Source organism: Balaenoptera ricei, chromosome 2 (genome assembly GCF_028023285.1).
Source record: "Balaenoptera ricei isolate mBalRic1 chromosome 2, mBalRic1.hap2, whole genome shotgun sequence".
NCBI lineage: Eukaryota > Metazoa > Chordata > Mammalia > Artiodactyla > Balaenopteridae > Balaenoptera > Balaenoptera ricei.
The window spans coordinates 120,801,056-120,828,639 of record NC_082640.1 but is presented as its reverse complement, the minus strand read 5'-3'; the positions used below and the strand labels follow the sequence as shown (position 1 = coordinate 120,828,639).

Genomic DNA, 27,584 nt, shown 5'->3' with positions numbered 1-27,584 from the left:
CGTCCTTGTGGTATCATTTAATGTGCTCCTCTATTCATTTTATTTCCTGTAAATTGTTTGTGGATCTAGAGGCTTATTCAAATTCAGGTTTGATGTTTTTATTTGTCTTCATTTTAAAGTTTTTAAGTGTTTTTGGCAAGATTATTTCATAGTAATCTGTGAATTTTTTTCAGAAGTAAATATTGTCTGGTTTTTCTTTTTCTTATGTTTCCAGTCATTGCTTGGGTCCATTAATTCATTAACTGTTGAAAAATTATTTTCTAATTCTATCATTTCTTCTCCATTATTAGCTAGAATGCTTCTGAAAAAAGGAACACCTCTCGTCGGTAATTTGGTTACCTGGAGTTAGTAGTTATAAAGGAAAAGCAAGATAAATGATTGCTTTAAAATGATGAGGTAGTTCCCTAGCATCCTCCAAAGGTGACCAGTGAGGCTTTTGGGTATTGTTTGTTTTTATTATTATTATAATCTTTCTTGGATATAAATGCATTTTATGTATTTCAGTCTGTTGCAGGTATTATCTTTATTTGCTATTCAGATTATTTCATCTTTGGCCAGTGGGAGCTTATTCAGCTTGGCTCCTGAGTCCTCCTTTTGACATGACCCTGTTAGTTGTTGATGGTTTTCTTACTTTCTGAGATGACAAGGTGTTCTAGGTTCATCTTGTTCACTTTGCACCCCAGATCTGAAATCAGCCATTTCTCTAAGGAGCCATGGTTTCTTTTAGTGAAAATGGCATTTAAAGACTACAAGATAGGTGCTGTGCTATTGAGTCAGTCCCCATGGCTTTCGTGTCTCTTGAGTTGGTCATTGGTTTAGACTTTTTCAGTGGACAGAGCTAGAAGTACACTTTTAATACAGAAAAAGACTGATAAATTTATACAAATACTTCCAATTCTAATTCAGATTTATATCATTGATTTCATATCTTTATCTCATTGATTTTATATCTTTATCTCATTTTAACAATGTTGAAACTCTTGGTTCTCAGCAAAATCATCATAATTTCTTGTTTGATTTATCTCACAGTACAGATACAGTCATCTCAGAATAATAATAGCAACACCACCACCAATAGTATCATTACTGATAATAGGGTATATTCTACTAGTGTTGGACAGTCTAATTACTGTGCTTTTAAAAGTCACTCGAAGTAGTTAATTTCTTTGTGCTTATACTGCCGATTGGATATATGGTTAAGTTCATTTGTTTAATTTTATGGTTAAGTTTCATTTGTTTGATTTTTCATGACTACTCTTTTAAAAGTCATTTTATAATTATAGAAAACATTTAAATGGTTCCATGGTCAAATCTCAAACCACATTATACCCAAAGTGTCTTTTCAACCCAAGTCCTTTTCTTCCTCTTACATAGATTAGTTTTTTCAGTGTGTTTAATTTCAGTTAAGAGTTCTTGTATACATGTAGAATGATTGATTTACTTAGTCTAATAAATGTTGACAATATTTTCCCTTTTTTTTTTTTTTAATAATTTATCTATTTGGCTGCCTCGGGTCTTAGTTGCAGCACGTAGGATCTTTCGTTGCAGCACACAGGCTCTTCCTTGCAGCGCGCGGGCTTAGTTGCCTCGCGGCATGTGGGATCTTAGTTCCCTGACCAGGGATCGAACCCATGTCCCCTGCATTGGGAGGCGGATTCTTAACCATCAGGGAAGTCCCTTCCCATTTGTTTTGATCTCTCTCTTTTCTCCCTCATCACTAATCTAATCAAAAATTACGAACTTGATAGTAAAGAAAAGGTCTCATTCCTAAGAACATTAATTCCAGTTCTCTGTTTTTTTGTCATTGTGGGTGGCATGTGGGTGGTTCTTGCAAACATCTAATTATCACTTATGAATTTTTTCTTTATTAATTGCCTCTAATTCTTTTATGGGCTATTTATTAAAAGCAATGGTTTGTGAGTCTTTTAAAAATTCTAAACCACCTATATTGACAGTCTGCATTAAAATACTTCTAACTTTTTTCTAAACTTGAGCCTAGTACTATCCATTTATATTATAGGGCATGCTAGCTTACACATATTGTAAGAAATTGTATCTCTCTAGAGCTCTAGTTTTATTTCTTAGATTTTTTGTTTTATGTATAAAAGCTTTAGTTGTTAGTGATTCTTATTTTTTGGTAAGACTAAAAAGGCCATCATTTAACTTCTGATTGAAGTATTTGTTTTTTTTTAATTGAAATATGGTTGACGGTCAATATTAAGTCAGGTGTACTATGTATTATTTGACATTTGCATACATTATGAAATGATCACCACAATAAATCTAATAACCATCTGTCCTCGTACAAATGTATTGAAATATTACAGACCATATTCCTTATGCTGTATATTACATCACCATGGCTTATTATTTTATAACTGGAGGTTTGTACTTCATAATCCCCTTCACCTCTTCCCCTGCCACTCCCTCCCCTCCCCTCTGGTAACCACCTGTTTCTTTTCTGTGTCTCTGAACCTGTTTTTATTTTATTTTGTCTTGTTTGTACTTTTTTTAGATTTCACATTACATTGACGGTTTGAATTTTGGTGTATTATTCTCCTTTATTTTTCAGGTTTACAATCCAGTAATCACATTAACAGAGTAGTAAGTCATCCCACACTTCCTGTTACAATAACTGCTCATGAAGATAGACACATCAAATTTTTTGACAATAAAACGGGTAAGTAGGTTATCTTATTTTCTATATAAGATATTGACTTCTTGGCTTCAAAATTGCCAAGTTAAACTGATTTAACTCAAATTTTTGCTTTACTTAATGTAGCACACTTATAATATGTTAATTTTTATCCTTAAGTATATATGATACCTTGCTTACCTCTTATGATTTCTTCATTTCATGACAGTTATAAACCCTTTCATTTGAAATTTTTTTCTTTATATTCTGTTGTGAATTAGTATAGCAGAAAATATCTCTTTCTAGTATTTGGCATTTCAAATATGTCCTTAAAATTATTTCTCAGTGGATGAAATGATACAGTGACAATTGTTTGTTGTCATCTTTCCTCTATTTCTTGTTGTAAGGAAAACATACCAATTATATAGAAGTCAAATCAAATTTTAATTTAGCCATAGAATTGTTTGTTTAAGGACCTCTGTATCATCTGTCATTACCTAGAATACTACATAAAGTACTGTTTGCTCTCTTTCAGGAAAAGTCTGATAGCTAAGAGAGGCTTCTTTGAGGAGCTAAAATGATTAGAGGGGTATTGAAGGACTTCCAAATAAGAAACTTAAATGTTAATTGCAACATTTTTTCAGGGCAACAAATTATCAAGCAAGACAGCAAATTAGAACTACAGATTTCTCTTTGAAGGTTGTATAGGACATGGTGATAATTTTTGGTCTTTAGAGTCTTACATAAATATCTTTGTTCAAATAACACTTTTCATGAACAGAGGTTCCTTTTAACTCAGTAGAACAAGTTGAGAAGAGAATGGATATTCACAGGTCTATATATTGCACAGGAAAGAAGATTCATATTCATGTGAATGTTCTCAGTTAACACCTTATCAAATCAATTCTTTAAACATTTTTATGAAGCCTAAACATCTTCCACTGCTGCAAGAGCAAAGAGATAATTTCCTTTACTGTATTTCTAAAAAGGTTCATTTCATTAATTATTGAAGATTTACATTTGTAAGGGGAGGTTCAGGAATTTTAGTAGTTATATTAAAAGCAAAAAGTGAGTCTCTAGAGCTGTTTTACTGGCAGAAATCAGAAATAAGGAGCCTGTAGCCTTTTAAATTGTTTACGAATTCTACCAATTAATTCTTGGTGTTAACCAGCTAGTACCTTATTTGTAATGTGAAGATAATTGAAGCAACAGGCTCTGAACAATGGAAAATTTCTCTCTCTCATTTTCTCTCTCTCATACACACAGATACACACACATACAACACTTGAGTTAAATTAAACTGTAAATTGCGTTGAGATGTATTGTTTTTTAAAAAAGTCTTCTTTGGAAAGTGGTAATTTATTTAAATGTGATAAACTAGAATATCCCAATAACTGGTGTTGATGGTTAGCTAAGTTGTTAATAATAGGGTATTATTCTATCAAATTAATAGTAAATTTCTTAAAATTTTTTTTTTTAATAAATTTATTTATTTATTTTTGGCTGTGTTGGGTCTTTGTTGCTGCACGGGCTTTTTCTAGTTGCAGCGAGCAGGGGCTACTCTTCGTTGCGGTGCGTGGGCTTCTCATCGCGGTGGCTTCTGTTGTGCAGAGCACGGGCTCTAGGGCGCATGGGCTTCAGTAGTTGTGGCATGCAGGCTCAGCAGTTGTGGCTCATGGACTCTAGAGTGCAGGCTCAGTAGTTGTGGCCACGGGCTTAGTTGCTCCGTGGCATGTGGGATCTTCCCGGACCAGGGCTCGAACCCATGTCCCCTGCATTGGCAGGCGGGTTCTTAACCACTGCACCACCAGGGAAGCCCTTGAATTTTTTTTTTTATCTGAAACATAGAAATTGATAGTATGAATGGACTCAATAAGTATTTAGATTTTAACAATAAAAGTATATTTAGTATTTTGCACTGCACTGGCTACTATCATGTATAAGATGTCGTTTCTGCTTTCTGAGGGCTTATTGCCTGGGGAAAATAGTGTGTGTGGGTGTGCACACGCTCATACATGCACACACTCATGCATAATGCAGTAGGATAAAGGAGTCTTCATAGAGTGAAGGTTTGAGTGTTTCCTTGAAAGAATGGTAAGGTGTTTGTTTGTTTGTTTGTTCTTAAGTGAAGAAAATAGGAAATTCCAGATAAGGGCATATTTTGATTAGAGGCACAGCAGTGGGAACTTGGGCTGGAACAGAAGTTTCTTATAGGCAAAGCCAGAGAGGTAAGTTTGGAGAAGGACAGCAGAAACTATTGAGGTGAACTTTTCAGAGCCAGGCTAAGAATAATGGATCTTTGTTTACACTATGCACTATGAAAACCACTTGAATATTTGAGCAGGGGTTTGCAATATTGGTTTAGAAAGAGTATTCAAGCCACACTATATGGTAGACCCTTGACTTTAGAGAATTTAAAACTTTCAATTTGTACTAATTGTTCCAGAGAGATCTTCAGGGCTCATGATTTTTAAAATTTTGGTAGAGGGACAAATATGAATTGCATATGTGCTGTGCTCAAGAGACTTAGCTAGTGGGTGAATCTGGGAGAAGGTGTAGTACAAGTGAGGGATGTGGAGGAGTTGGAGGAAGAGAGTCTGAATTGGTTATGGACTCATTCATTCAGCAAAGCTTATGAGTATCTGCCATATCCTCAGCATACTTCTCCATGCTTGGTGAACAAAGATAAAATATCTTGTCCTCTTGAATCTTATAGACAAGTGGTATATTGCTTTCTGTGAGTGAAACACTGTTCTATTTGATTTACATATACTAACATGTTTGCTCTTCTAATAGCTCTGTAAGGTAGATATAGCACTATTATCTTCATTTTATAGTTGAAATAAAGGACTTAAAAGAAGTTATTCGTTCAGTGTTACAAAACAGAGAAAATTACAGGTTTGAGATTCAAACCCATGCAGTTTGCTTCCAGAGTCCACTTTTTTTTTTTAGTCTGTTTCTTCTCCATTTCATAGATGATCCAAGTCAAAGAGCTTAAGGTGCCAGGGAAGAGAGAACTGGTGACTGCATGTGTCCTCTGTTTCCTCAGTTATAGGAAGAAAGAATTAATCTTGGTGGGGGAAGAAGGGTGGTAGCAGAGCCATGGGGCAAAGGTAAATTTGGTTATATGTGAGAAGCTGCATGTATATGCTCCTGAAGGAGGGGTCCTAGTTGTTGGGAGGGGTCAGAAGCTTTGTGACTTCTGTGGTCACTAGTAGAAACCCAGCATCCAGCTTGGTTCAGCATTGCACCTCTGTAAATGGTCCAATCTGAAGGTCACTCACATTCTGAAGTGACTTCGTGACTATGTAGAGGAAGGTTGATTCTAAACTGACTTTACATATCATAGTGAGGGTTAGTTTAGTGCACAGGTAGGAAAGCTGAAGTTAAACTTGGAAAATTATAGCAGCCTTAAAGAAATGGGTAGATCTGCTATTTGGTTGAAAGAATTCTTTGGTTTAAGACATGTTAAATATAGGAGATGTAGGATCATTCTCAGGAGAGAAGTCAGAACTAGATCTGTGAATTAAGAGTCACCATCAGAGCTGACATTTTAAGGGAAGCTAATGATGCTTAGTAGTTAACCCCCTAATGTTTTGAGCTTATTGTGCTAGAGGCCAGCCATTTCATACTCTGGATTTTTTTTTTAATAGGAATATTGAGAGGAATGGATTCTAGAACTGATAGATGAGTTATGTTGGACTAATAGTATGTTGAATGATTTTTCTGTTTCTCAGGATAGTAGAGAAAAATCCTTAAAACTACTCTGTTAATCTTAGTATTGATGAAAAACAGACAAATGTGGTTGAAATGACAAGAGACTAATTTTGTCCTTAATTGATAATTGTTTAGTATTGCCAGAAAATGGCAGACTTATGTTTTTCAGAGTAAATTTTTGCACATTTGATTATGTTGTGGTTTTGTATTCAGGTCAAGGGCTATAGCCCCATGGCAAATAACAAAAGTAGGTCTATTTCAAGTCTCAGTGTGGAATGTCATCAGGGAACAAGGAGCATGGCAAATGACTGTAGATAGAATTCTGGAGAAAGACCTCCATCTCTCATTAGGAGCAGCCCAGGCATTTGAGTAATAAAGATTCATTGCTGAATGAAAGGGGAGGAAATTTTTTAAGTTAGCGGTACTTGCTGTTTTATTCCTTTCTTAGATGAATCAATTTATGATTTTGCTTTCCAGCCATGAAGAACATGTATTGCCAATGCAGAGGCTGATGCCCTTGTATTTGTGCAACGCAACTTTGTATTCACAACTTGTTTTTTAATTTCAACTCACTATTGAATCCATTTGCTTGCCAAATCTTAATGAAGATATTCACTAAATTATGTTTTCCAGAATAGTGCTTTTGTTACTATCTGGGGAAATCCAGAGTAATTTCTGTGATGTACTCCCACCCTTCTCCCCTTTCTTGTTTCTAATCTATAAAATGATTGACATTTCAGAAGATAAATGATGCTACTAGAATCTTTAGAGAGAAATATATTCTCTGGTGATTTATTTATCATTAACCCTGTATATAAAATAATCTTTACATCTCTGAATGAGAAGGATTCTATTTTCATTTTAATTCCCCTTTACATGATCTTAAGCTTTTGATGCAACCCTATAGTCATTATGTTTTCCACTATCATATACTGTCAGATTGAAGTCACACAGATGTCTTTAGGAGTTACTGGGAAACTTGTGCATTAGAATTAAAATTGTCTTTAGAATATTATTATAGTGGATGAACCTTGAAAACATTATACTAAGTGACAGAAGGCAGACACAAAAAGCCACGTGTTATTGTATGATTTCATTTGTATGAAGCATTTAGAATAGGCCAGTCCATAGAGAAAGCAGATTAGTGGTTACCAGGGACTTGGAGGGGAGGAATGGGGAGTGACTTGCTTAGTGGGTACAGGGTTTCCTTTTGCAGAGATGAAAATGTTCTGAACTAGATAATGGTGATGGTTGCACATCATTATGAATGTTCTAAAAGCCACTGAATTGTACCCTCTTAAATGTTTAAAATGGTAAATTTTGTGTTATGTGTATTTTATTACAATAAAAAAATATTGCTGTGGTGATATTATTTTATGTCGATATTGTATTTTGGTTTCTGATCGCTCAAGTTAGTAACTATATAAAAACTTAATCTTCTCTGTTATGTTTTATTTAGGTAAAATGATCCATTCTATGGTAGCTCATTTGGATGCTGTTACAAGTCTAGCAGTAGATCCTAATGGAATCTACTTGATGTCTGGAAGTAAGTCTGAACTACCTGTACTGCCCACAAATTTTATAATAGAACTGTTACTCAGTAACATTTTTCATTTATTCTTTTACAGGCCATGACTGTTCTATTAGATTGTGGAATTTGGACAGCAAGACATGTGTGCAAGAAATAACAGCACATAGGAAAAAATTAGATGAATCAATTTATGATGTTGCTTTCCATCCATCAAAAGCATATATTGCTAGTGCGGGGGCTGATGCCCTTGCCAAAGTATTTGTGTGAATCAACAAAAACTCTCATCATAACAACAGATTCGCTTGGACACAGAGGGTCTGCATCACTGCCATCAAAAATGTTACTGATATGACACTACATGTGATCTGCCTGATGAAGGCTATTTGGGGCAGGCATAAATTGGTGGAAATCACATCTTAACATCAGGCTCATTAATTTAATTGTAATTACTGTATTTCGTGGGACAAAAAAGGACTCCATTGTTTGTGGCCTGTACTGGATATGAACTGAGCGTATGTCTGTCTTTTAGGTATCTTTAAGCCAGTGTGGAGTCTGATCTTACAAAAAGACTTTTATTTTGGACTCTGTGTGCTGCCTTAGGGTTAGGAATGTGGTGCTCTTGTTGGGGGGAAGTGAGCTCCAAGAGTAGCTTTTTTTCATCTCTTAGTGATCTTCTGTTTATCAGTTGAATGCCACAGATTCCCTTTTAAACTTATTTTGCTTTAAAAAAAATAAAAAAGAAAATTTAACTTAAAATATTTTAGCATTAGTTGCACAAAATGTTTGGATAAAATTCTAGTTTTTATAAGTCTTTTTATATATTTAGCCTGTCACAACAGTGCTCAAGATTGTATTGAAGTTTTTCTGCATTATACAACCCTGAAACACAGAGATCTCACTGACCCGCTGCCGTGTAAGCACACTCTTTCCTTCTTTTGCGTAATACAGCTCAGCTAAGTCTTTCCATAAAGATGCTAAATCACCTTCAACATCACATAACTGTCTTCTTAAACCAAGGACTATTAAGTGTATTAAAATGAAACGGTGGGGTTTAGTACTCCAGATGAACTCTTAAAAAAGAAAAAAAAAAAACTAATCTTGGCATCCTATCACTATGTGATATTTTGTACATCTTACTGTATTTACAAGTTTATTTATCAAGGATTATCCATCTTGCTAATAGCCTATTATTTATTTCACTTTTTGTTGGTCTTTATATCCTTTTATTAATGTGCTAAAGGAACCTGTATATCTATTTTAGAACTCTTTGAATAGTCTAAAATAGACTAAAAATGGAGTATTTTATAGTTTAAGTTACAAACCAAGGTGACTCCCCCCAGATACATATCTTGGTTTACCATGATTCCAGAGAAAACTATCTTGTTTTAAAATATTCGGAGTAAAATTTTATTTGCATTACAAATAGGATACAAAAATAGTTGAATCAGGATACAGAAATCTGCTGTGTTTGGACTAGTTATCCCTGTTTTATTTTTTCAGATGTGCTTAATTTTATGGTGTAACTAAAGATTTTGTTTGTGTAATGCATGATTAAGACAATAAAGTATTTTTTCTAGTCTTCCAAAAAACTTTTCTGATCAGTTTGCGAGTTTTGATGAGTTTTGTAAGGTTTTTGTTTTACAAACTATGAATCAGCAAATTTTTAAGATTGTACCACATAGCGAACGTACAGCTGTTGAAAAACAATGTATATAAAATGCATATAATAAATATTAAATTGTGTACCTGTATGTTACTGTTGGCTACATTATTTTGTGTTGAATAATAAAGTGCAATACTTTACTCTCCATTAAAGTAGGAAATGGAGATGATTTCTCAGTGAGTCCTTCATTTTTATGCTGTTCTTTTAAACTTTGTACTGTTTATTGATACTCTAATAAGATTAGAACAGTTAATACTGTTAAGAATGCCTTTCTAAGTATTTCACCCCATTTGGGGATTTAAAAATCTTCTATTGAAGTAAGTTAGATAATTCAAAATAACCAAAAAAAAAAAAACAGATATGCAGTTTTAAATCATTTCCTTAAGATACCCTATTACTTTATTAAATCTGAATTTCAATTAATAGTGTTGTCTTTCCTATCTAGCCAAACCTGTTTCCCACAGAAAAGTTCAGCAGAGAATAAACTGCATTGTTCATTAATTAAAAGTTATCCTCATAAATGTTAAGTATTAATATCTTCAAACTTTTCCTTCAACAAGGTAATAATCCTTTTTCTTTGAAGGGAATTGCAAATGCAATTAGAAGGTAACATTAGAAAACTTAACGTGGCAAAATTCTATTTGAATGCCTACTTCAAAAAAAAAAAATTACATTGTATGTACATTGAGAAATTTTGTCACCTACCATAAAAATCGAAATGTCAATTTTAGTCATTGCTGGTGAAACACTAAAAGTTTTCAGAAATTTTCTTAAAATATTGGTTTTTTGGTTTTCTGAATTGAACATTCAACTTAATGAACAAATTAAAGAGGCATTTCTCTTCCTTCCCTTTTTTTATTTTAATAATTTAGGAACAAGCTTTCCAAAGCTAGTATTGTTTCTCGCAGCTGTTCCAAGCCAATGCATTACTGTTTAACTGAAATGTGATTATCATCATTGCAATGCATAAACATTCATCTTTTTTGAAATGTATTAAAACTGAAATGAATAAAAATAGTATATATGTTTATTTTTATCTACTTTGGTTGTATTTTCTCTACAATATTAAACATTTGGAAGAGACTAAAAGGATGCAAAAAGAATATCATTTGTGTGCTTCCATTTGTGACTTAATGGGAAATTATGTAGATTCATTTGACTATTAAATGGTGCTTTATACGTAAAGTTTAAGAGTATTTTTATATACAAACTTTAATATGTCGACTTCCCCAATATTTAATCATAGTCTGCTCTTTTCATATTTATTCATGTACAAGTTATCCACTGAAGACCAACATCTCATTTAATGCATTAAGGTTTATAAATAGGCTAGCGTAACAAATTTAGGCATGCTTGCAAAGCTGAATTATATCTTTTAAAAAATCCTCTTTTACTCTATTTTTAGTTGTTAACCCTTTATCTTGATTATGTTTAGTTCTAAAAAATAATTAACAGTAACTTAAATATAAAGTGTTCACTTCTACTCTCTTGCTGCTCTTTAAGTCAAAATATTAGCTTCCCTGGTTACCTCAAAACTTTGTTCTTTATAAAATTTTTAAAAGAGCTAATGACTAGAGGCTGGGTTTTCATTTAATTTTTAAAGGAGTGGTATTCTCAGCTGACAGTTGTCTATTTATTGGGAAAACAACATGGTAAACCCATTTTTGTTAAAATTCTCTTCGTTACATGAATCGGTCATATTTGTAGCTTTATAAAGGGTGGGGGCAGTGGCGGTCAGGGGAGTCATGACTTCCCATATTCTCTTTGGTCAAATGTTTATGTAGTGTCAAAGGCAATTTCAGTTCTGCTCTCTGATACATAAGCTTTTACACAAGCTGTAAAATTGTTAAACTCAAAAGATTTGTTGGAGTATAAGTTTTCCAACCTTTCCAACACCTTTTTCAGGTCAACTGGTTGTAAACCATTTCAGATAGGATCAGTGTATGTGTGATGGGAAATAGAGTGTGCAGATGAATGAGAGAGAGGATAGATCCTGTCCTTAGAGAAGACGGGCAGGATAAGATATGACAGCACTTCCGTCGGAGAGCAGAGTTCTTGGTGAGGTGATGATAGTTACATAAAGGGAGTTTTGATCACTTTTCTTAGGAACCAACTTCACAAGGATGTTTAAGTAAAAATACTATTAATTACAAAACAACTTTGTTGAACCAAGTAATCAACTGTTTAACCTGGTACTGGCTGTGCATAATGCCTAGAACAGTAGGCATTCAATAAGTAATTGGAACAGAAAATAAATATACTTAGTCTTATTGCATGATTTTAAGAAAAAAACTCGGTCTTTCCACAAGAAGTGGTTAATGTATCAATAGAATTTTTACCATGCCCTAGGGGGAGACACTTGGAATAATAAGAAGTAAGGCACCTTAGAATAATAGTCACTAGCAGTTTTATTGCTTCAACAGTCAAAGTAAAATATTCTTTCCTGCAGTTCTCTTTGAAAGGTGTGCTTTTCTTTAAAGCTAAGTGTTTATAAGTGGTAAGTAAAAATTTACCAACTTAATATTTTTTTCAATACATGGTTGACTTTTAGAGTATAAGCCAAATATATCAATGCACATATAAAATTAAGGCTATAAATAGAAAAATACCAGGCAATTCTTCTGTCTTGTTCAGTATGATATTTGTTGTTACCATGAAGGTACACTACAAAAGAGGCTTGATAACCTAAATTGCTTCCATTTCATCTGTAATTATAACTTTTAGTATGTTAAGTAACTTTTAGTATGTTAAGTAACATCTTAAAACCAGATTGTTGACTGGTTTTAAGACAACATCTACTTGGGTCAATATATATTTGAACTAAGTTGAGCTGTTTTCTATTTGTTTCTCATTTTCCTTATATGTGTTTCTCTTTCATTTTCCTTATATGTGTAATACAGAATTAGAGAAGGAATGTTGCTTTTGGTCTAAATATCAGCTGCTTTTATTGAGCTATAGAATTTGCATATGTATACATTTAATATGCATGTTAAAATAGAACTCTTAAAATTTTAATCTGCGATATCTCCTCTTTCCTGAGTTTCTAAGGTTCGTGATTATGAAGCCTCAGCAGAGTGTTTTGAACAATCGAGTCTGAACTGTAATTAGAAGGTAGCTTTAAATGAATGCTTATTTGCTTACATTTTTGCCATCTTTAGTATAATAGTTTTGTGTCTGATCTTAGTATGCTATATAGTATTTCAGTATTACTAGAAACAACTTATACATTATATTCCCTTGCACTTTTTCTTTCAGTTGTCAAAATGTCACCATTATTGCTGGGATTCTAAGAAATCTCTACAGATGCCTCTGATGACATCAGAAACAATTGGTTCTAATCCTGTGAACTCTCTTGTGAAGAAAGCATGCGACTCCTTTGGTTTAGAGGCCATATCTTTCAGGTCATCCAGAGGTGCCCAAGCCACACCAACAGAGAAGATGGTGATACCTACAATGGAAGTATTTTTAAGTCAATTAAAACCAAGTTCCAGCTTACGTATAAAATTGCATGTATATATTTTTCACATATTAGTACGCAGTTGCAGACAAAACTGCCTTGTAATGCCTGAAGAACTAAATCCCCTGTACCAAATGTTGGGCAGGTTTTAGCAGTAATCGTGATGAGAATGGCTAAACAGTTTGGTCAAAACCACAGGTTTTGCCATCAGTGCAATTTACCACCTTAACATTTGATAAAGTTCAACATCCATTCATGATAGTACACAGTAAGCTAGAAAGAGAAGGAAGCTTTCTTAACCTGATAATATCTACAGACAAATAAGAACAAACCCTACAGCAAACATGCTTAGTGAAATGGTGAAAACTTCTCCAAGTTTGGCATGAGAAAGGACCGCCTGCTCTCATCACAATTAATTGTTCTACTGGAGTCATAGCCAGTATAATAAAGCAAGAAAGAATGACACTAGAAGATGGGATATATAAATGATAAAAGTTTTCTAAGGTTCTTGCCTTGTCTGGGGAATGGTGACGAGTCCTCTGTGAATGATAACTTTCTCCCATTTCAATATGTGTTGCATTAGCAAATTGGCCAATAGTAAGAAACTGACAGGGACTTCTCTGGTGGCGCAGTAGTTAAGACTCTGCCTGCCAATGCAGGGGACACGGGTTCAAGCCCTGGTCCGGGAAGACCCCACATGCTGTGGAGCAACTAAGCCTGTGCTCTAGAACCCGCAAGCCACAACTGCTGAGGCCCACGTTCCCAGAGCCCATGCTCCGCAACAAGAGAAGCCACTGCAGTGAGAAGCCCACGCACTCTGCAGCATAGAGTAGCCCCTGCTCGCAGCAACTAGAGAAAGCCCACACACAGCAGTGAAGACCCAATGTGGCCAAAAATAGTTATTTAAAAAAAAAAAATTGACAGTCTTTAATCCCAAAGCAAAAGTTTTCTGATGATGAAAACAGCCAGGGACTTTCCTGGCAGTCCAGTGGTTAAGACTGCATGCTTCCACTGCAGGGGGCTTGGGTTTGATTTCTGGTTGGGGAACTAAGATCCTGCATGCTACATAGCACAGCCAAAATAAAGTAACAAAAATAGCCAAAAAGAAATGTCTATGAAGTGTAGACTACCATCAATCTACTGGAGGAACTCCCCCATAAAATTTTGAGAGTTTCTGAAATAGTTACTCCCTTCTATCCAGCTTCATCACCCTTCTAGTGGTATACAATGATCAGAGTTGTGAATACTTAAGACATAAATAAAGCAGGTTTTGATGATGTAAAAGCTATTTGAAACAATTACTGATTTATCATCACCAGCTAATCCTCCCCTCTCCCTGGCGAAAGAAGTCAAAATTTCTCCCCTTCAGTTTTCTTCACTTTTAATTCTACATTCAAGCTCAGATTGTCTAGCTCAGGCCCAGTATATAATTACAGTTAGAAAACCAAAACAGCTGTGCCCTAGCCCTGAACACCTATCCATCTTCTGGCTTTTGTTAACTTTCACTTTGCTATCACTAAAGGATAACTTTCATGAAAATAGTGCGGCCCAACCTCCTGAAGTTCAATTAATCACATAGGGAGAATATATTTGAATTTATTTAGTTCACTTTATGTAGCCTGAATCCAATCCTGTTAACCATAAATGCAGTAAGCTACACTTTTAAGGAGTATGATAGCAAAAAGGTCTTCAACATAAGTTAGTTGAAGAATACATTAAGACAGATGTATAAAAATAAGCCATTGTATATATAGCTTAAATTGCATGTATCCATTCTCTATTCTACTTAATAAAAACAGTATTCCATCAATACCTATAAAAGTACACAAGTGCATTAGCAGAGGTGCTAATAAATGTATAAAAGGAAAAGTCATTAGGAATTAAATAGGGAAAAGAAAGTATAGAGGAGTATAGAAAAATGTAAGGCTGTTCATTCCCCCGCTCCCAAGTTAGCATTTTTGTTTTTTAAATATTATTGGACTCCCAATCACTCCGTTTTTATCCCAGGAAAGGGAACCTCAGCTTTTTCTTGGCCTGTTGATCTCAGCAACACACATGCTAATGTCTTCAGGAACTAGTGGCCTTTGCCAAAGGTAATATTAAGGTTGGGGTAAGAGAAAGAACCTTTTTATACCCTTTTTTATAAGTGTTTCATTATCTCAAGGGGGAAAAAAGACACTGAAAAGGAAATTAAGTGGAATAGGGTTAAAGTCTTAATTGGTGATCTTAGAAAACTCATGCCAGATTGAAAACTACTAAAAAAAAAAAGGATAAATTATCAAATAGCAGATTCATAGTAAGTTATGATAAACTGTAATTGTGGGGTTATATATTCCAAGTGTGAGCCAAACATGAACACCTGTAACATATTTCCTTGACCTATGACATAGTTCTCAATGGCAATTCTCCCCAAAACGCAGTGGTTAGGTAAGGATTCAGCCAGACTTGCCTGGGTTTTGTTTTGGGTTTTTTTAGAGGATTACAAATTCTTTATTTTTTTACTTTTTTGGCCACATCACACAGCATGGGGGATCTTAGCTCCCCGACCAGGGATCGAACCAACGCCCCCTGCAGTGGAAGCGCAGAGCCTTAACCACTGGCCTACCAGGGAAGTCCCTGCCTGGATTTTAATACTGGCCTCACCACTTACTAGGTGTGTGATTTGGGGAAGTTTGTTTCCTTATCTGTAGAACGAGATTTAGTAGGGCTGCTTTGACAATTAAATCAGTTAATATTGGGTAAAACTCTTAGAACAATGACTGCCATCCTGTAGATGTTTGTTCAGTCAAACACTTAAGTTTATATTTACTCCTAAAATTCACTGAACCTCTCCCCAGTTCCCTTCCCAGACAAAGGACAAGGACCTTACCTGCATCATGTGCAGCAGCAGCAGGCCCTCGAACATCATCATAGGACTGCCCATCTGTGACAACTACCAGGAAGTTCTTGTTGGGACTGTCCCTCATGGGACCAAACACATTTCTAACAGTAAAGGAAATGGCATCACCAGTAGCTGTCCCACCACTCATATAGCGGATGTTTCTGATAACGGCTAGGACATTCTCTTTGGTGCTATAGTCAGTGAAACTGAATTCTGTGCGCTGATCGTAGGTGAACTGTACGGCAGCTATCTTGGCACCAATGTCTGAGATTTCAAAAGTCTTAGCTATGTTGGAAACAAATTCAAGCATGAGGCGGAAATTACTTTCTCCAATACTACTGGAGCCATCAACTAGAAAGGCGATGTTCACTGAGTTATAACAGGTCTTGCTGCACATCATTTGCTCATGAGTGCAGAGCTTCTGTACCAGAGGTTTTACGTATTTTGTGGTGCCAAACCAATTGGGCATGTGGTAAGAGAAGAAGCCATTATTCCGACAGACAGCCTAATGGGAGAGACACATAAAAGATAACCAAAGGAATCAAAAGTTGTTTCTTTAAAATTAGGAAACATTAAATCTTGAATCTTCAAAGTTAATCCAGATATGGGCCAGTCAGCACTATGCCTAGAGGTCCAAAACTGAATCACTACTATAACAAGACACCTCTCAACTACTTACCTTGTCAACAAATGCAACATCCTGAACCATTCCCAGTTCCTCAGGGATAGGCTTAGCCACAGAAACTATAAATACATTGACACCAAACTCTCTGGCCACAATGCCTGCTTCCTCGATGTCATCAGAAGGCCAGCCATCAATAAACACCACCACCACTTTGGGAATCCCTTTTCTCACTCCAGTGTCTTCTGTGAAGAATTTCTGGGCAGTGTGCTTCAAGGCTTTTCCTAGGTTTGAAAAAGAAGCAAACTGGAACGGCACCACTGCTCAAAATGACACTTCTTTTTCCCTGTACGAACTTGATGCCTCCAAGTTTAAGAATTTAACTTATGTAGAACTCAGTTCTTTAATATATGCATCAGATGGGAAAGTTTAATTATCCATCATGCCTATTTTTTGTCTTCACAACCCACATTTCTTCCCCCATCACCTACCTCCCAGAGCATTACATTTCCTTTCCTTACATCAATCACCAGTCAGAAACATAAACCTGACTCCCACTTCTGTACTTGTGCTCTCTATCTAGCTCCTTAGTGACTGATGAGTACCTCTACGGACTCAGAACAAGAAGTCTCCCCGCAGAAGGTCCAGCATTCTATTCTAGTTCTTTCTGTCACATCTGCATTCATTAGATGAGTCTGTTGATCTCTGCTTCTTTTAAATATTCTAAACAGGTACTTCTCCAAAGTGACATCTGCCCTACCTGAGGATTATAAGTCACAATGTCTTATATTTTTTTTAAATGAGCAATACCAATAAACTCTTTGGTACATTTTCCATTATAAATTAAATATCTCAGATATCAAGTGCAGACCTAACCAAGATCAGTGCCAGGAAGAAGAGTTTCACTTCTGCTTATATAAAATAGCATAATACTGTCTTACATGTCTGATCATTCATAACCCTCTCTGTGTTACATCCCAGATGCCAAAGTCTACTTACCTGTATTGGAATTACCCCCTCTGAAACCTACTTCCTTTATGGCAAACAAAACATCTTTGGCTGATGTAAAGTTTTTCAAGTAAAATTCTATTTGGGAATGTTCACTAGGCAAAAAAGGGAAAAAATGTTATCCAGGGAGAATTGGAAATGTAAAACAAACAAGCAACATTATATACCTTAAAAAAAAGTCTTTAAATTGGACAATGCCTAAGTTTCTTAATTCCACAGCATACAGCCAACTAGGGTATATTGCATCCTTACTTGAATTTTTAGGGTTCTTTCAAAAAATGTAACAAAAACAATTGCTACCTTGAGGGTTTATTGTATTCTGGGTAATATGCTAAATACATACTACATGTATAATCTCATTTCATCATAACTGTACAAGGTAGGAATTATTATCCCTATTACATAAATGGAGGCCCAGAACACTTAGGTAATTTACCCAACAAAACATAACCACATTTTAAATTCAGGTTTGGCTCCTAAACTATGTGAAGCACCTGAAACCAGGTGGCTCAGGGCACTGGGCTTAATGGAAATCTGCAGAGTTGGGCACCAGATAGTAGGAACATAGGTGGGTGTGAGTCTAGGTCTGCTCCAGTGGGGGACCTTGGAAGCCCTGAATAGTCTGGGTCTAATAACCCAGGTCTCTGGTCAGAAGAGGCAATTTCAGTGACACTAAGGCCAACATTTTTAAAATGAGAAAACTTACAAGCAAACAAATTATAAAGTATTATAATATTGAATTTTTCTTATGATAAATGATATTGACATTTGCTAGTCTTACAATTATGTGTATTTTAATAGATTTGGGATTTTTCATATTTAATAGTAAAAGAATTTCAGCTTTTATAACTTTGTGTTCATTAGCGACCATGTTGAGTGAAAACAATTACTTAAAGCACAATTTGTTGTGTTTAAAACTTTTAGATAAGTCAAAATTTCATCAGTGCAAAATTTTAAGATCTTAGCATTATCAATTGCCATTAAGTCAAGATTTCTGAAGGAAATAGCACTCATTGTATTTCTGCATACCTGGTGGCATGATTTCTGTATATTTGGTGTAATGGTTGGGTCACAAAATCAGTTTTCATGAGTCGATAACCTTTTTATTTTTATGGTCACTTTTCAACTATCCAAATTATTATTTATGAGATTTAGTCTTATTTTTGCATCCTTAATGAGACATTCTCTTATTCTACTTAAATATAAACACTTGACATAGTTTATCTATTCTAATGTTCTTCCTAAAATAGAAAAATCATAAATCAGGAAGTTTATAAAGAAGCTAGTCTTTGTATGCGTCTACAAAGTAGTGTAGCTTTCCTCTTGAAAAAGAGTTAGGTAAAAACAGCAAAGAAAAAATATTAGAAGAAAAATATTGACGGGAATTTGCCCTATGAGATGTTAAAATATACACTAAAGCTTCAATAATCAAAGCATTGTAGAAAAGATGTTAGAATTAGCATATGGATCAAAGAAATATTTGTCTAAAGTTATAAATTGATATCACAAATGAATGGAATAAGAAGCTCATTTTTTTTAAGATATGGGACAATGGTTAAATTATGTATAAAACAACAAAAAGATTCTTACACCAAAATAAAGTCTAAGAACCAATTGTAAAAAACAAGATAAGAACAAATGAAATATAAATATTTGTAATACTACTTGTGACACCCTTACACACAGCTGATAGTAGTTTAAACTGAATCAACTTTCTAGAAAGCAATTGAACTGTTTATTTCAGAAGCCTTAAAAATATCAGAACCCTTTGACCCAATCTCACTTCTGGGAATCTAGCCGAACGAATTTATCAGAGACGGCACAAGGATGACATAAGGATGTTCAGCACGGTGTAATTGTGAAAAAACAATAGAATGGTTAAATAAATCATGCTAAGGAACATTATGAAACATCATTTTTTGAAGAATATTTGTGATACTGAGCTCACAATGCCCAGTATTGTGAGCCTCGGTATTTTGATGCTCAAAATAATGAGGGATTAAAAAAAAAAAAAGCAGGCTATAGGACATTTTTATAATCTGAGCTTTTGAAAAAGAAATACACACATATGTACCATCAAATATTTTCTTAAAATACTGAAAGGAAATACAACATTTTACATTGATTATCTCAGAGGGGTATATTTGGGAAATTTGTTTTCTTTGTGTTTTATATGTTTTTCAAGCTTTCTCTAATGAGCATATTATAATCCTAAAAGACATCAATAAATACTACTATACAATAAATAAAAGGTTAAGCTTCAGATTTCCAATCAAGGGAATATGGAAAGAGCTAAAAAGAATAACGACCGAATACGGAGGAGAAATAAACATCACTGCTTCCTCCTTCAGCGAAGAGAAATTAGGAATTGAGCAGAGCAGATGTGCAGAAGTAATCTGTACGAGCAACAAGCCTTTTAGCCTACCTTCTGGTCCTCAAATAGATAGCATATAATTCTCTAAGTCCTTATATTCCAAAAAGGAAGCACTTATACTGCCCAGTCTGCTCAGGCAGTCTTAAATTCTGACTTTATAATTTGGGAATCCAGACTGTCCACACCTCAATTTGTTTATATTGAACCGAAATGAATGTACCTACTAAAAGGATTGATCATTTGTCATCATTCAAGACATCATTCAAGTCTCCTCCCATTTTAACAAGGTTGGTACCTGGCTTGAACAAGGCCCACGTGCGGTCCTTCTGTTCCAATTCCCAACATTAGAGCCACTTTCCCAACAAAATTCTTCTGTAGATTAAATCGGCGTTGCCCGATATTAAAACTTCCATCAATCAGAAATGCAATGTCTGCTTTACAGTCTGTGAACACCCAAACAAGTCTTTCCATTAGCAGTTTCAAGAGAAGGGAGGGAGAGAGAGAAAATGTTATATTCCCAAATGGATATCCGGACTCTTACCCTTATTGCCAGTTTTCTTCTCCGGTGTTTTCTTTAGTCGTTTACCTGAAACAAAAAAAGCACCTGGCATTAGCAAAAGGAAGACAATTCCATAGAAAGAGACCACAAGGGAAAAGCTCATGATAAGGAGTGTCATTCTTGAAAATATTTTTTAAAAAAATTAATTTCCTCATCATTTTCTGGACTAGGGAAGCAATACCCCAACAAAGAAACAAGTCAGGACTGTAGTAGACGTACATATTTAATATGCCTCCAATCCAGGACTTTGATATCCCAAACCCACAGTTGAGGTAGGATTGGAAACTCAGAGTTAGATGCTAATGTTCTTAATTTCTTTGAATTTAAAGTTGCCACAGTCTTAGAAAGGGAGATCCCTGGCTATTTCTCAAATAGACACGCACTCATTTCTTTTATTGTTTTTTTTTTTTTTGACCACAACAAAAGCAACAATGATTGCAATTACCAAACATGAAACACACTCATACTATGTCATAAACTCATTTCTTTTATTCATATGACAAATGGAACTAGAAGTTCATGGTACTTTTACTTAGACCAGTTTCTAGGCATAGTTTATCAAATCAGGGAGAAATGGTAGGACTTCAAGAGAATGTCTAGTAGCAGAGTTTATAAATGAAAATAAAAGAAGGATAAGGAATTTGAAATATAAAATTGAAAGTTTCCCTACGCAATATACCAGTAAAGATATTTGCTTTGTGTTTCAATATTTTAAAAAAGGAAAGCTTTTATCAATAACACTTATTTATAACTTCCTAATGCTGTGCCAGGCAACTAGGAGATAGGTTCCATATTTCATACCTATTGCTGGACGTGCTGTGGACACTGCTTGTCCTGTGGCTTCCTGGGTACCACTTTTGCCTTCTGTTAAAATAAAGAGAAGACTATTTTTTCCTCTTTCTTCCTTACCATCAAAGCATAATGAATCTAATTTAGGGTTCTATAGGATGATAAATGTAATAGAGTGATGGCAATTGCAAGAGTAATTGCTGCATGCTAGTTTCAAAGAACCAAAATGGATTCTCATGTATTGTATCGTATTTTTAAAAGATCACCATAAAATGAATTCACATTCATTCACCCGTTTTTTTGAGTTAGGGTTATTTGGTAAATGTCAGGGCATTCTGACTGCAGGCAATTCAATTTTCTATTGCCATCTTCTGACAGCAAGATAATTTTTCCCCCATTTACCCAAGTTTGGCTTGAGTGTGTCCTTAACCCTTCGGATCCCCTGACTCTAACCCACAGTTGACCCTTCCAGTCTTGATCACAAGTTTTTCCGTCAGAGTCAAAGAGGTTGAGCTGAGAAAAGCAGAAAACTTTTTTGGGGGTTGGGGAGACAATATTTACACAAAAGTAAGAACACTTTAATTGTACCTACTTGTCACTGTGAAAGAAGCAGACCATCTGGAAAGCGTCTGAGACTGGATGCCATTGGCAACTACTGAGGAATAGTTTTCTCGACCTGGTAGGCTATAGATTCGTACGGGTCCCCCTGAGTTGCTGATTACCCCCCTGCAACACAAGAATAACAGCTGAGACTCTATCCACACTTTTTCAGGGGCATTTGACGGACTTATATTGCCATACTGCATCTATTATTCTGATTAATCAAGAAAATAGTTCAGGGCTTCCCTGGTGGCGCAGTGGTTGAGAATCTGCCTGCCAGTGCAGGGGACACGGGTTCGAGCCCTGGTCTGGGAAGATCCCACATGCCACGGAGCAACTGGGCCCGTGAGCCACAACTACTGAGCCTGCGCGTCTGGAGCCTGTGCTCCACAACAAGAGAGGCCGCGATAGCGAGAGGCCCGCACACCGCGATGAAGAGTGGCCCCCGCTCTCCGCAACTAGAGAAAGCCCTCGCACAGAAACGAAGACCCAACACAGCCAAAAATAAATAAATAAATAAATTAATTAATTAATTTTAAAAAAAAGAAATGAAAGGTTAAAAAAAAAAAAAAAAGAAAATAGTTCAGCAGGGAAGCCATCTAAGGATGCTGTCAACCTTTTTAAAAACTTGCTTACACAGGTACAAAATCTGCCCAGGGAAATGGTTTTGTGCTGTGAAACTTCTTAAATGTTAATAAGGACACACTTGCAGTTTTCTGTTCCCTACAGCTCAGAGGATCAGAGTTAAGAGCGCCAAACAGTTTTCTAAAATACCTTAACTACATGTCTTTGAACTTCATTTTTTTAAAAAAAGTGTCGTACTGGCCATTCTCTCACAGGACAGGAGAGTGGTGATGAATATGGGCTCTGGAGGCAGACCTGGGCTTTCAGTCCCAACTCTGGCACTTGCTAACAGTTGTGGCCTTGGGCAAGATACTTGACAACTCTCTGAATTCAGTTTCCTCATCTGTAAAATGGAGTAAAATTGTACCACCTTGTACAGCTGTAGAGTTCTCGTGGAAGTTAAAATAATGGCTGTCATACAGTAAAAACTCAGTAATATAGTACATGATTAGGAATGTTTTTAGAATCACAGGACTCTAGCTATCCAGAAATAATGCAATTTGCCTTTAGTCAGAAAGCTTCCCCTATGTAGTTGGTGACTCAAGGATATCCAGGAAAACCTTAAAAATGTGTCCATCTTCTATGGCCAAAATTGGTACCAAAAGAAAGAAAAGGTGGGAGGGGGTGTCCAGATGGCTAAAGAGAAAGGGAAATAATCACACTTGCATTTCTCTCCCCTTGGCATGTTGGAGCTTACCTGTGGACGGCGGCACCACAGATGCTTGATACAGAAGCATATACTATGTTCCCAAACACGGAGAATTCCTCCAGAGGGCAACCCCCTGGACAGAGCACATCTGCTTTTTCTTTCCTGATGTCCAGGCCTCTGGTAAAGCACGTGATAGCGATGGGAACTGAAGAGAAAGGAGAGAAGTAAAAACCATTCTTAGGACATTTAGGGAAGTGGTGGTGGGGGAACCAGAATATGAGATTGAAATTTTACTTCCCTAATTTCTTTTTTTTTTTTTTAAATTGTTTATTTATTTATTTATGGCTGTGTTGGGTCTTCGTTTCTGTGCAAGGGGTTTCTCTAGTTGCGGCAAGTGGGGGCCACTCTTCATCGCAATGCACGGGCCTCTCACTATCACGGCCTCTCTTGTTGCGGAGCACAGGCTCCAGACGCGCAGGCTCAGTAGTTGTGACTCACGGGCCTAGTTGCTCCGCGGCATGTGGGATCTTCCCAGACCAGGGCTCGAACCTGTGTCCCCTGCATTGGCAGGCAGATTCTCAACCACTGCGCCACCAGGGAAGCCCTGCTTCCCTAATTTCTACATTTCTTTTTAAGAATATTGATGTAGGTACTGTTCCACACCATTCCAGATTTTAGCAAGCCAAAAATCAATTTTCCAATTTAATCTAGTTCTCAGACACTGTAAAGTCTAATGGGAGAATTTAAGTTCTTATCAGTTTGGAGATACATAATTGGAAATATATCAGAATTAGAAAATAACATTAGTCATTGACCATTTACTAATTCATTCTAGAAATATAAGAACCTCAACTCTGGTTACAACTGTGTACATAGTTGCCTGAGGTGAAGATATTAAATCTGGGTTGAACCTCTGAGGAACAATTTTATAGACACATGCACAAATCTAAGTCATCAATTGCTTCTGAGGGCCATTTATATCAGTTTTCTTCAAATGCAGTGCATAAAAATTATATTTTAATTTAAGCAAACCAGTAAAAAGATGTTTCACTTTACAGAACGTCATTTAGCTCAATCATTCATTTTTCAGCTGCAGTAATTAAAGCCATGGGGTTATTTTGCCCAAGGTCACACAGCCCAAGGAAAATTCTGCAACTCCTGCAGGACAGGAAACAGAGAAGTTAGTCCGTTCAGAATGGATCATTTTGATCTGAATTGAACCTGCTTATTTCTGCTCCAGATCTGTCCAGAGAGATATATCAGGCAGTGAATGCAGTTTTAGAAAGCACTGTTAATACTCTCAAGTTTTACATGGTCAACCCGACTAATAATCATAGTTTTTACTACAAAAGATGTTAGAGACAAGCCCTTGGCAACATGTAACAAGATAACTTAATACAACATATTAATTCATCAATTTACTGTGACTATTAAATTGAGGATGTTATTAAATACTATTTTCCAAACACTGGAAATTATGGTTATCCAAACCTTTTTGAAACAGATGGTATCCAAACGTTTTTGAAACAGATGTTAATCATTAAAAAAAATTTTTTTTTCTTTTTCCAAGACAGTAGTGCTGTCTGGTCATACTGCCCCACTGAGAAGCCTGCCTCTAGCAAGGACCCTCTTCTAAGAGCACTCTGTGCCCAGCTGTGCCCTGGACTGTACACCTCCATGGAAAGGAAGGCAGGACGCCATGGAAGGTACAGTGCTGATTCCTTAGCTCTGAAACACTCTAGATTGCTGGGCAAGTTAAAATCCTTACCAAGAACAGTAACCTCGTACCTAGGAGTTTCATACCTGTTAGCAAACAGCCTTAATTTTCCTCCCATTTTCGAGGCACCAGAGGCTCTGCCTTTAGCTGCCAACACTGACTTTAGTGTTTGTGTGAGGGGGCACTGAATACAGCCCTCTGCAATACTTACCTTCCTTTCTCCTTTCAAGAAAAATAAAGGATAGATTTTGAAAAAGTTTGCTTTTTACGTTGTATAAAACACACCGAACCACACACCCTGACTCGGACTTCTACGTGTGGAACACACTCTTTTTTAGACTCTCTCGAATATGAAATGGGCCCATAAATGTTGCTTTTTTTTTTTTTTTTTTTATAGGGGTCAAACAAGATGGGACAACGACGTAAGCCTCTTTCACTCTCGAAACCTCTCTCTGTCTCTCTGACAGTCTGAAGGCCTCTCCCTGACCCCAAACTCCGCGGAACACCCGGGACTACGGCGCTCCTCGGTGGGGCTCAACGAACACCCCCAGCCTTGAGCTTCTGCTGCCGCTGCTCGGCTTGCTGGGGGGAGAGGAAGCTCCGGGGTTGTGGGTGTGGATGGGGGGAGGCTTCCTTCTCCGCACTTTGTGAAGAACGTCCCCATCGGACCCCAGGAGCCCCTTCCCGAGGGAGAAATGGGTAAGCGGGAGTAGATGGGCTGTAGGTATGAATGGGGTGCGCCAGGCAGCAGTTCCAACCTTCGCACCCTTCTAGCTCCGGCCCCCGGCCAAGGCCCAGGGGCTCCATCTGAGTGCGTTCCTACGCGCTGGCCCGCAGCCCCTCGCACCCCCCGGAGAGAGCCCCGCTCCCGGACCCGGGAACCCGCAACTCACCGGCTCCCTCGCTGCCCGCAGGCTCTGGCAGCAGCAGCAGCAGACAGACACCTGCGAAGAGAGGACAGCGCGAGGGCTGGTTCCAGCCTCCACCTCCACCTTGCTTGGTGCGAGGGGAAGAGGGCGGTGAGGGCCGCCTACCCACCAAGGCAGAGAACCGGGATCCAGGCTGCAGACATGGTAGTCTAGGGGCTGCTCGGACCTGGAAAAGAGGGAGAATGCAAGGGAGGCTCCCCGAGAACGGAGACCCCTACGTCCCCACCACACCGCGCCCGCCCCCCGCCCCCTCAGGGATCCCGCACCCCTCGGAAACCCAGGAGAGGCCGAGGAGAGGAGGAGACCGAAGAGGCCGCTGCCCGGGAGCTCGTGCCACTCTCAAGCTGGAGGCGACGCTCCGGCTGCAAATCGAGCCAAACTCAGAGTCGAGGTGCAACCCCGGACCAGGGAGGAGGGTGCACTCTGAAGACAGACAGACAGACAAGCTGGGAGCGACAATGGGAAGACACGAACAGGCAGGCGTCAGGGACCCGCACGCCCGCGCCGGACGCCGGGGGCTCTGCACTTGAGTCGGGTCCGCCAGGCTGCGCCCGAGTGCGGAAAGGGAGGCTCCCACGGCCGCTATAAAGGCTGGGCCGCGCGCATGAGCACTGCGCGGGGGGCGCGCGGGGAGGGGGCGCGCGGAGAGGGGGCTGGGAGCTGGTCCCCCGGGACCGGGCGGCGGCCGTCCAGCTCCGCCCTCACCCCCTCTCCGTCCCGGTGTGAGGCCGTGCCGAGGCGCCACCCCGCGGTGCGGGACTCGGCCACCTGGATGCCGCGTCCGTCCCTGGGGGAGGCGCGAAGGCCCGGCGGAGGGCCGGGGACCTCGCCGGCCCCGGCGTCAGGGGAGCCGGGACGAGTGTGGGGCGGCGGCGGGAGCGCGCGGGGAGGTTGCCCGACGTGCGGCGACCGGGCGGGGCTGCCCGAGGGAGCCGGCCTCACCCGGGCTGGGGAGTGGTAGTTCCCCGCGCACAGTCCCCGCGGCGCCGGGAACGCGGGGCCCCGGAGAGCTACCAGGTACACGCGGCCTCAGAACAAACTTCCCAAATCTGTGCTCCCGTTGAAACAAAGTTCGTACTTCTGAAGTCACGCCAACCTGGGTTGGATAAACGCATGCCCTGTATTTGTTAGAAACCCCATCAACGGACTGGTTTTTCTTCGGATTTTAGGGATCCAGCCTTCCGACTTTGTTTCTGCCACGGTCGGATTTTCCCCGGGGGCTCCATTTACTGTCATGGGTAGGGCCACGCTTGGGAGGTGGCCCGGACCCTTCCTTACATTTGCCTTTTCTTCTTTTCTAGATCAGGAAGGATTTATGACTGCCTTTCCAAACTCCCAGACCTGGTGTCTGTTGGGATTGCACAGATCTCAGATTTGGTAATGTGCTCTTCCACCCCTCTCTTTCTCTCTCATCCTGGTAACTTTTCACATGAGGAAACGGGAGAAAGCAGAATTCACGGGGAGTGTAAAGTGACACAGGACCTGCAAGGCAGCTGAGGAACCACCCCCAGACGCAGGAGAGGGGGCACGATTTCGTTTTTTAAAAGTTTTATTTAGTCCAAAGAATAGGATTTTAGTTAGGTCTAAAGAATAACCAATAATTTATATACCATAAAATCCATCCCTTTTCAGTGATTTCCACGATTTTTAGTAAGTATACAGAGTTACGCAGCCATCACCACAATCCAATTTTAGGACACTTCCAGCACCCCTAAAAGGATCCCTTCTGGCCATTGGCAGCCAATCCCTTATCCCGCCCTCAGCCCTAGGCAACACCAGTGTACTTCCCGTCTCTAAAGATTTGTTTTTTATGGATATTTCATATAAAT

At 38.1% G+C, this 27,584-nt stretch overlaps 2 protein-coding genes across 5 annotated transcripts in view; one reads left to right on the top strand and one right to left on the bottom strand.

The window, feature by feature from the left end:
• Positions 1–10,566, top strand: part of STRN3 (striatin 3) — a 117,980-nt gene extending 107,414 nt beyond the window's left edge. For 2 of the 4 annotated variants that reach the window (XM_059914044.1, XM_059914046.1), the window contains exons 15-17: positions 2,573–2,680; positions 7,812–7,898; positions 7,981–10,565. In XM_059914044.1, coding sequence (XP_059770027.1) covers positions 2,573–2,680; positions 7,812–7,898; positions 7,981–8,150 — 365 coding nt within the window. In that variant the 3' untranslated portion in view covers positions 8,151–10,565. Of the gene's footprint in view, positions 1–2,572; positions 2,681–7,811; positions 7,899–7,980 lie in introns of all 4 variants that reach the window. The other 2 variants (XM_059914043.1, XM_059914047.1) reach the window with 2 other exon arrangements.
• A 1,422-nt stretch (positions 10,567–11,988) lies between these two features.
• Positions 11,989–26,301, bottom strand: COCH (cochlin). The gene is made up of 12 exons (XM_059915661.1): positions 26,230–26,301; positions 25,865–25,921; positions 25,720–25,770; positions 23,158–23,314; positions 21,829–21,962; positions 21,249–21,311; positions 20,430–20,474; positions 20,184–20,331; positions 17,506–17,609; positions 16,564–16,790; positions 15,873–16,389; positions 11,989–12,994 (listed from the first exon to the last, which is right to left on the bottom strand). Exons 2-12 carry the CDS (start codon positions 25,896–25,898, stop codon positions 12,819–12,821), a joined length of 1,656 nt encoding a protein of 551 aa, XP_059771644.1. The 5' UTR covers positions 25,899–25,921; positions 26,230–26,301; the 3' UTR covers positions 11,989–12,818.
• Positions 26,302–27,584: the final 1,283 nt, after the last annotated feature.

Excerpts from the sequence above, each read along its gene's own strand:
- COCH (XM_059915661.1), bottom strand. The coding sequence starts at position 25,898 with ATGTCTGCAGCCTGGATCCCGGTTCTCTGCCTTG. Across the intron at positions 21,312-21,828 it reads TGCTTCTTTCACAGTGACAA|AAGGCAAAAGTGGTACCCAG; the intron begins GTAGGTACAATT and ends TTATTTTAACAG. Across the intron at positions 12,995-15,872 it reads TGCTGCTGCACATGATGCAG|GTATCACCATCTTCTCTGTT; the intron begins GTAAGGTCCTTG and ends CTTCCATTGTAG.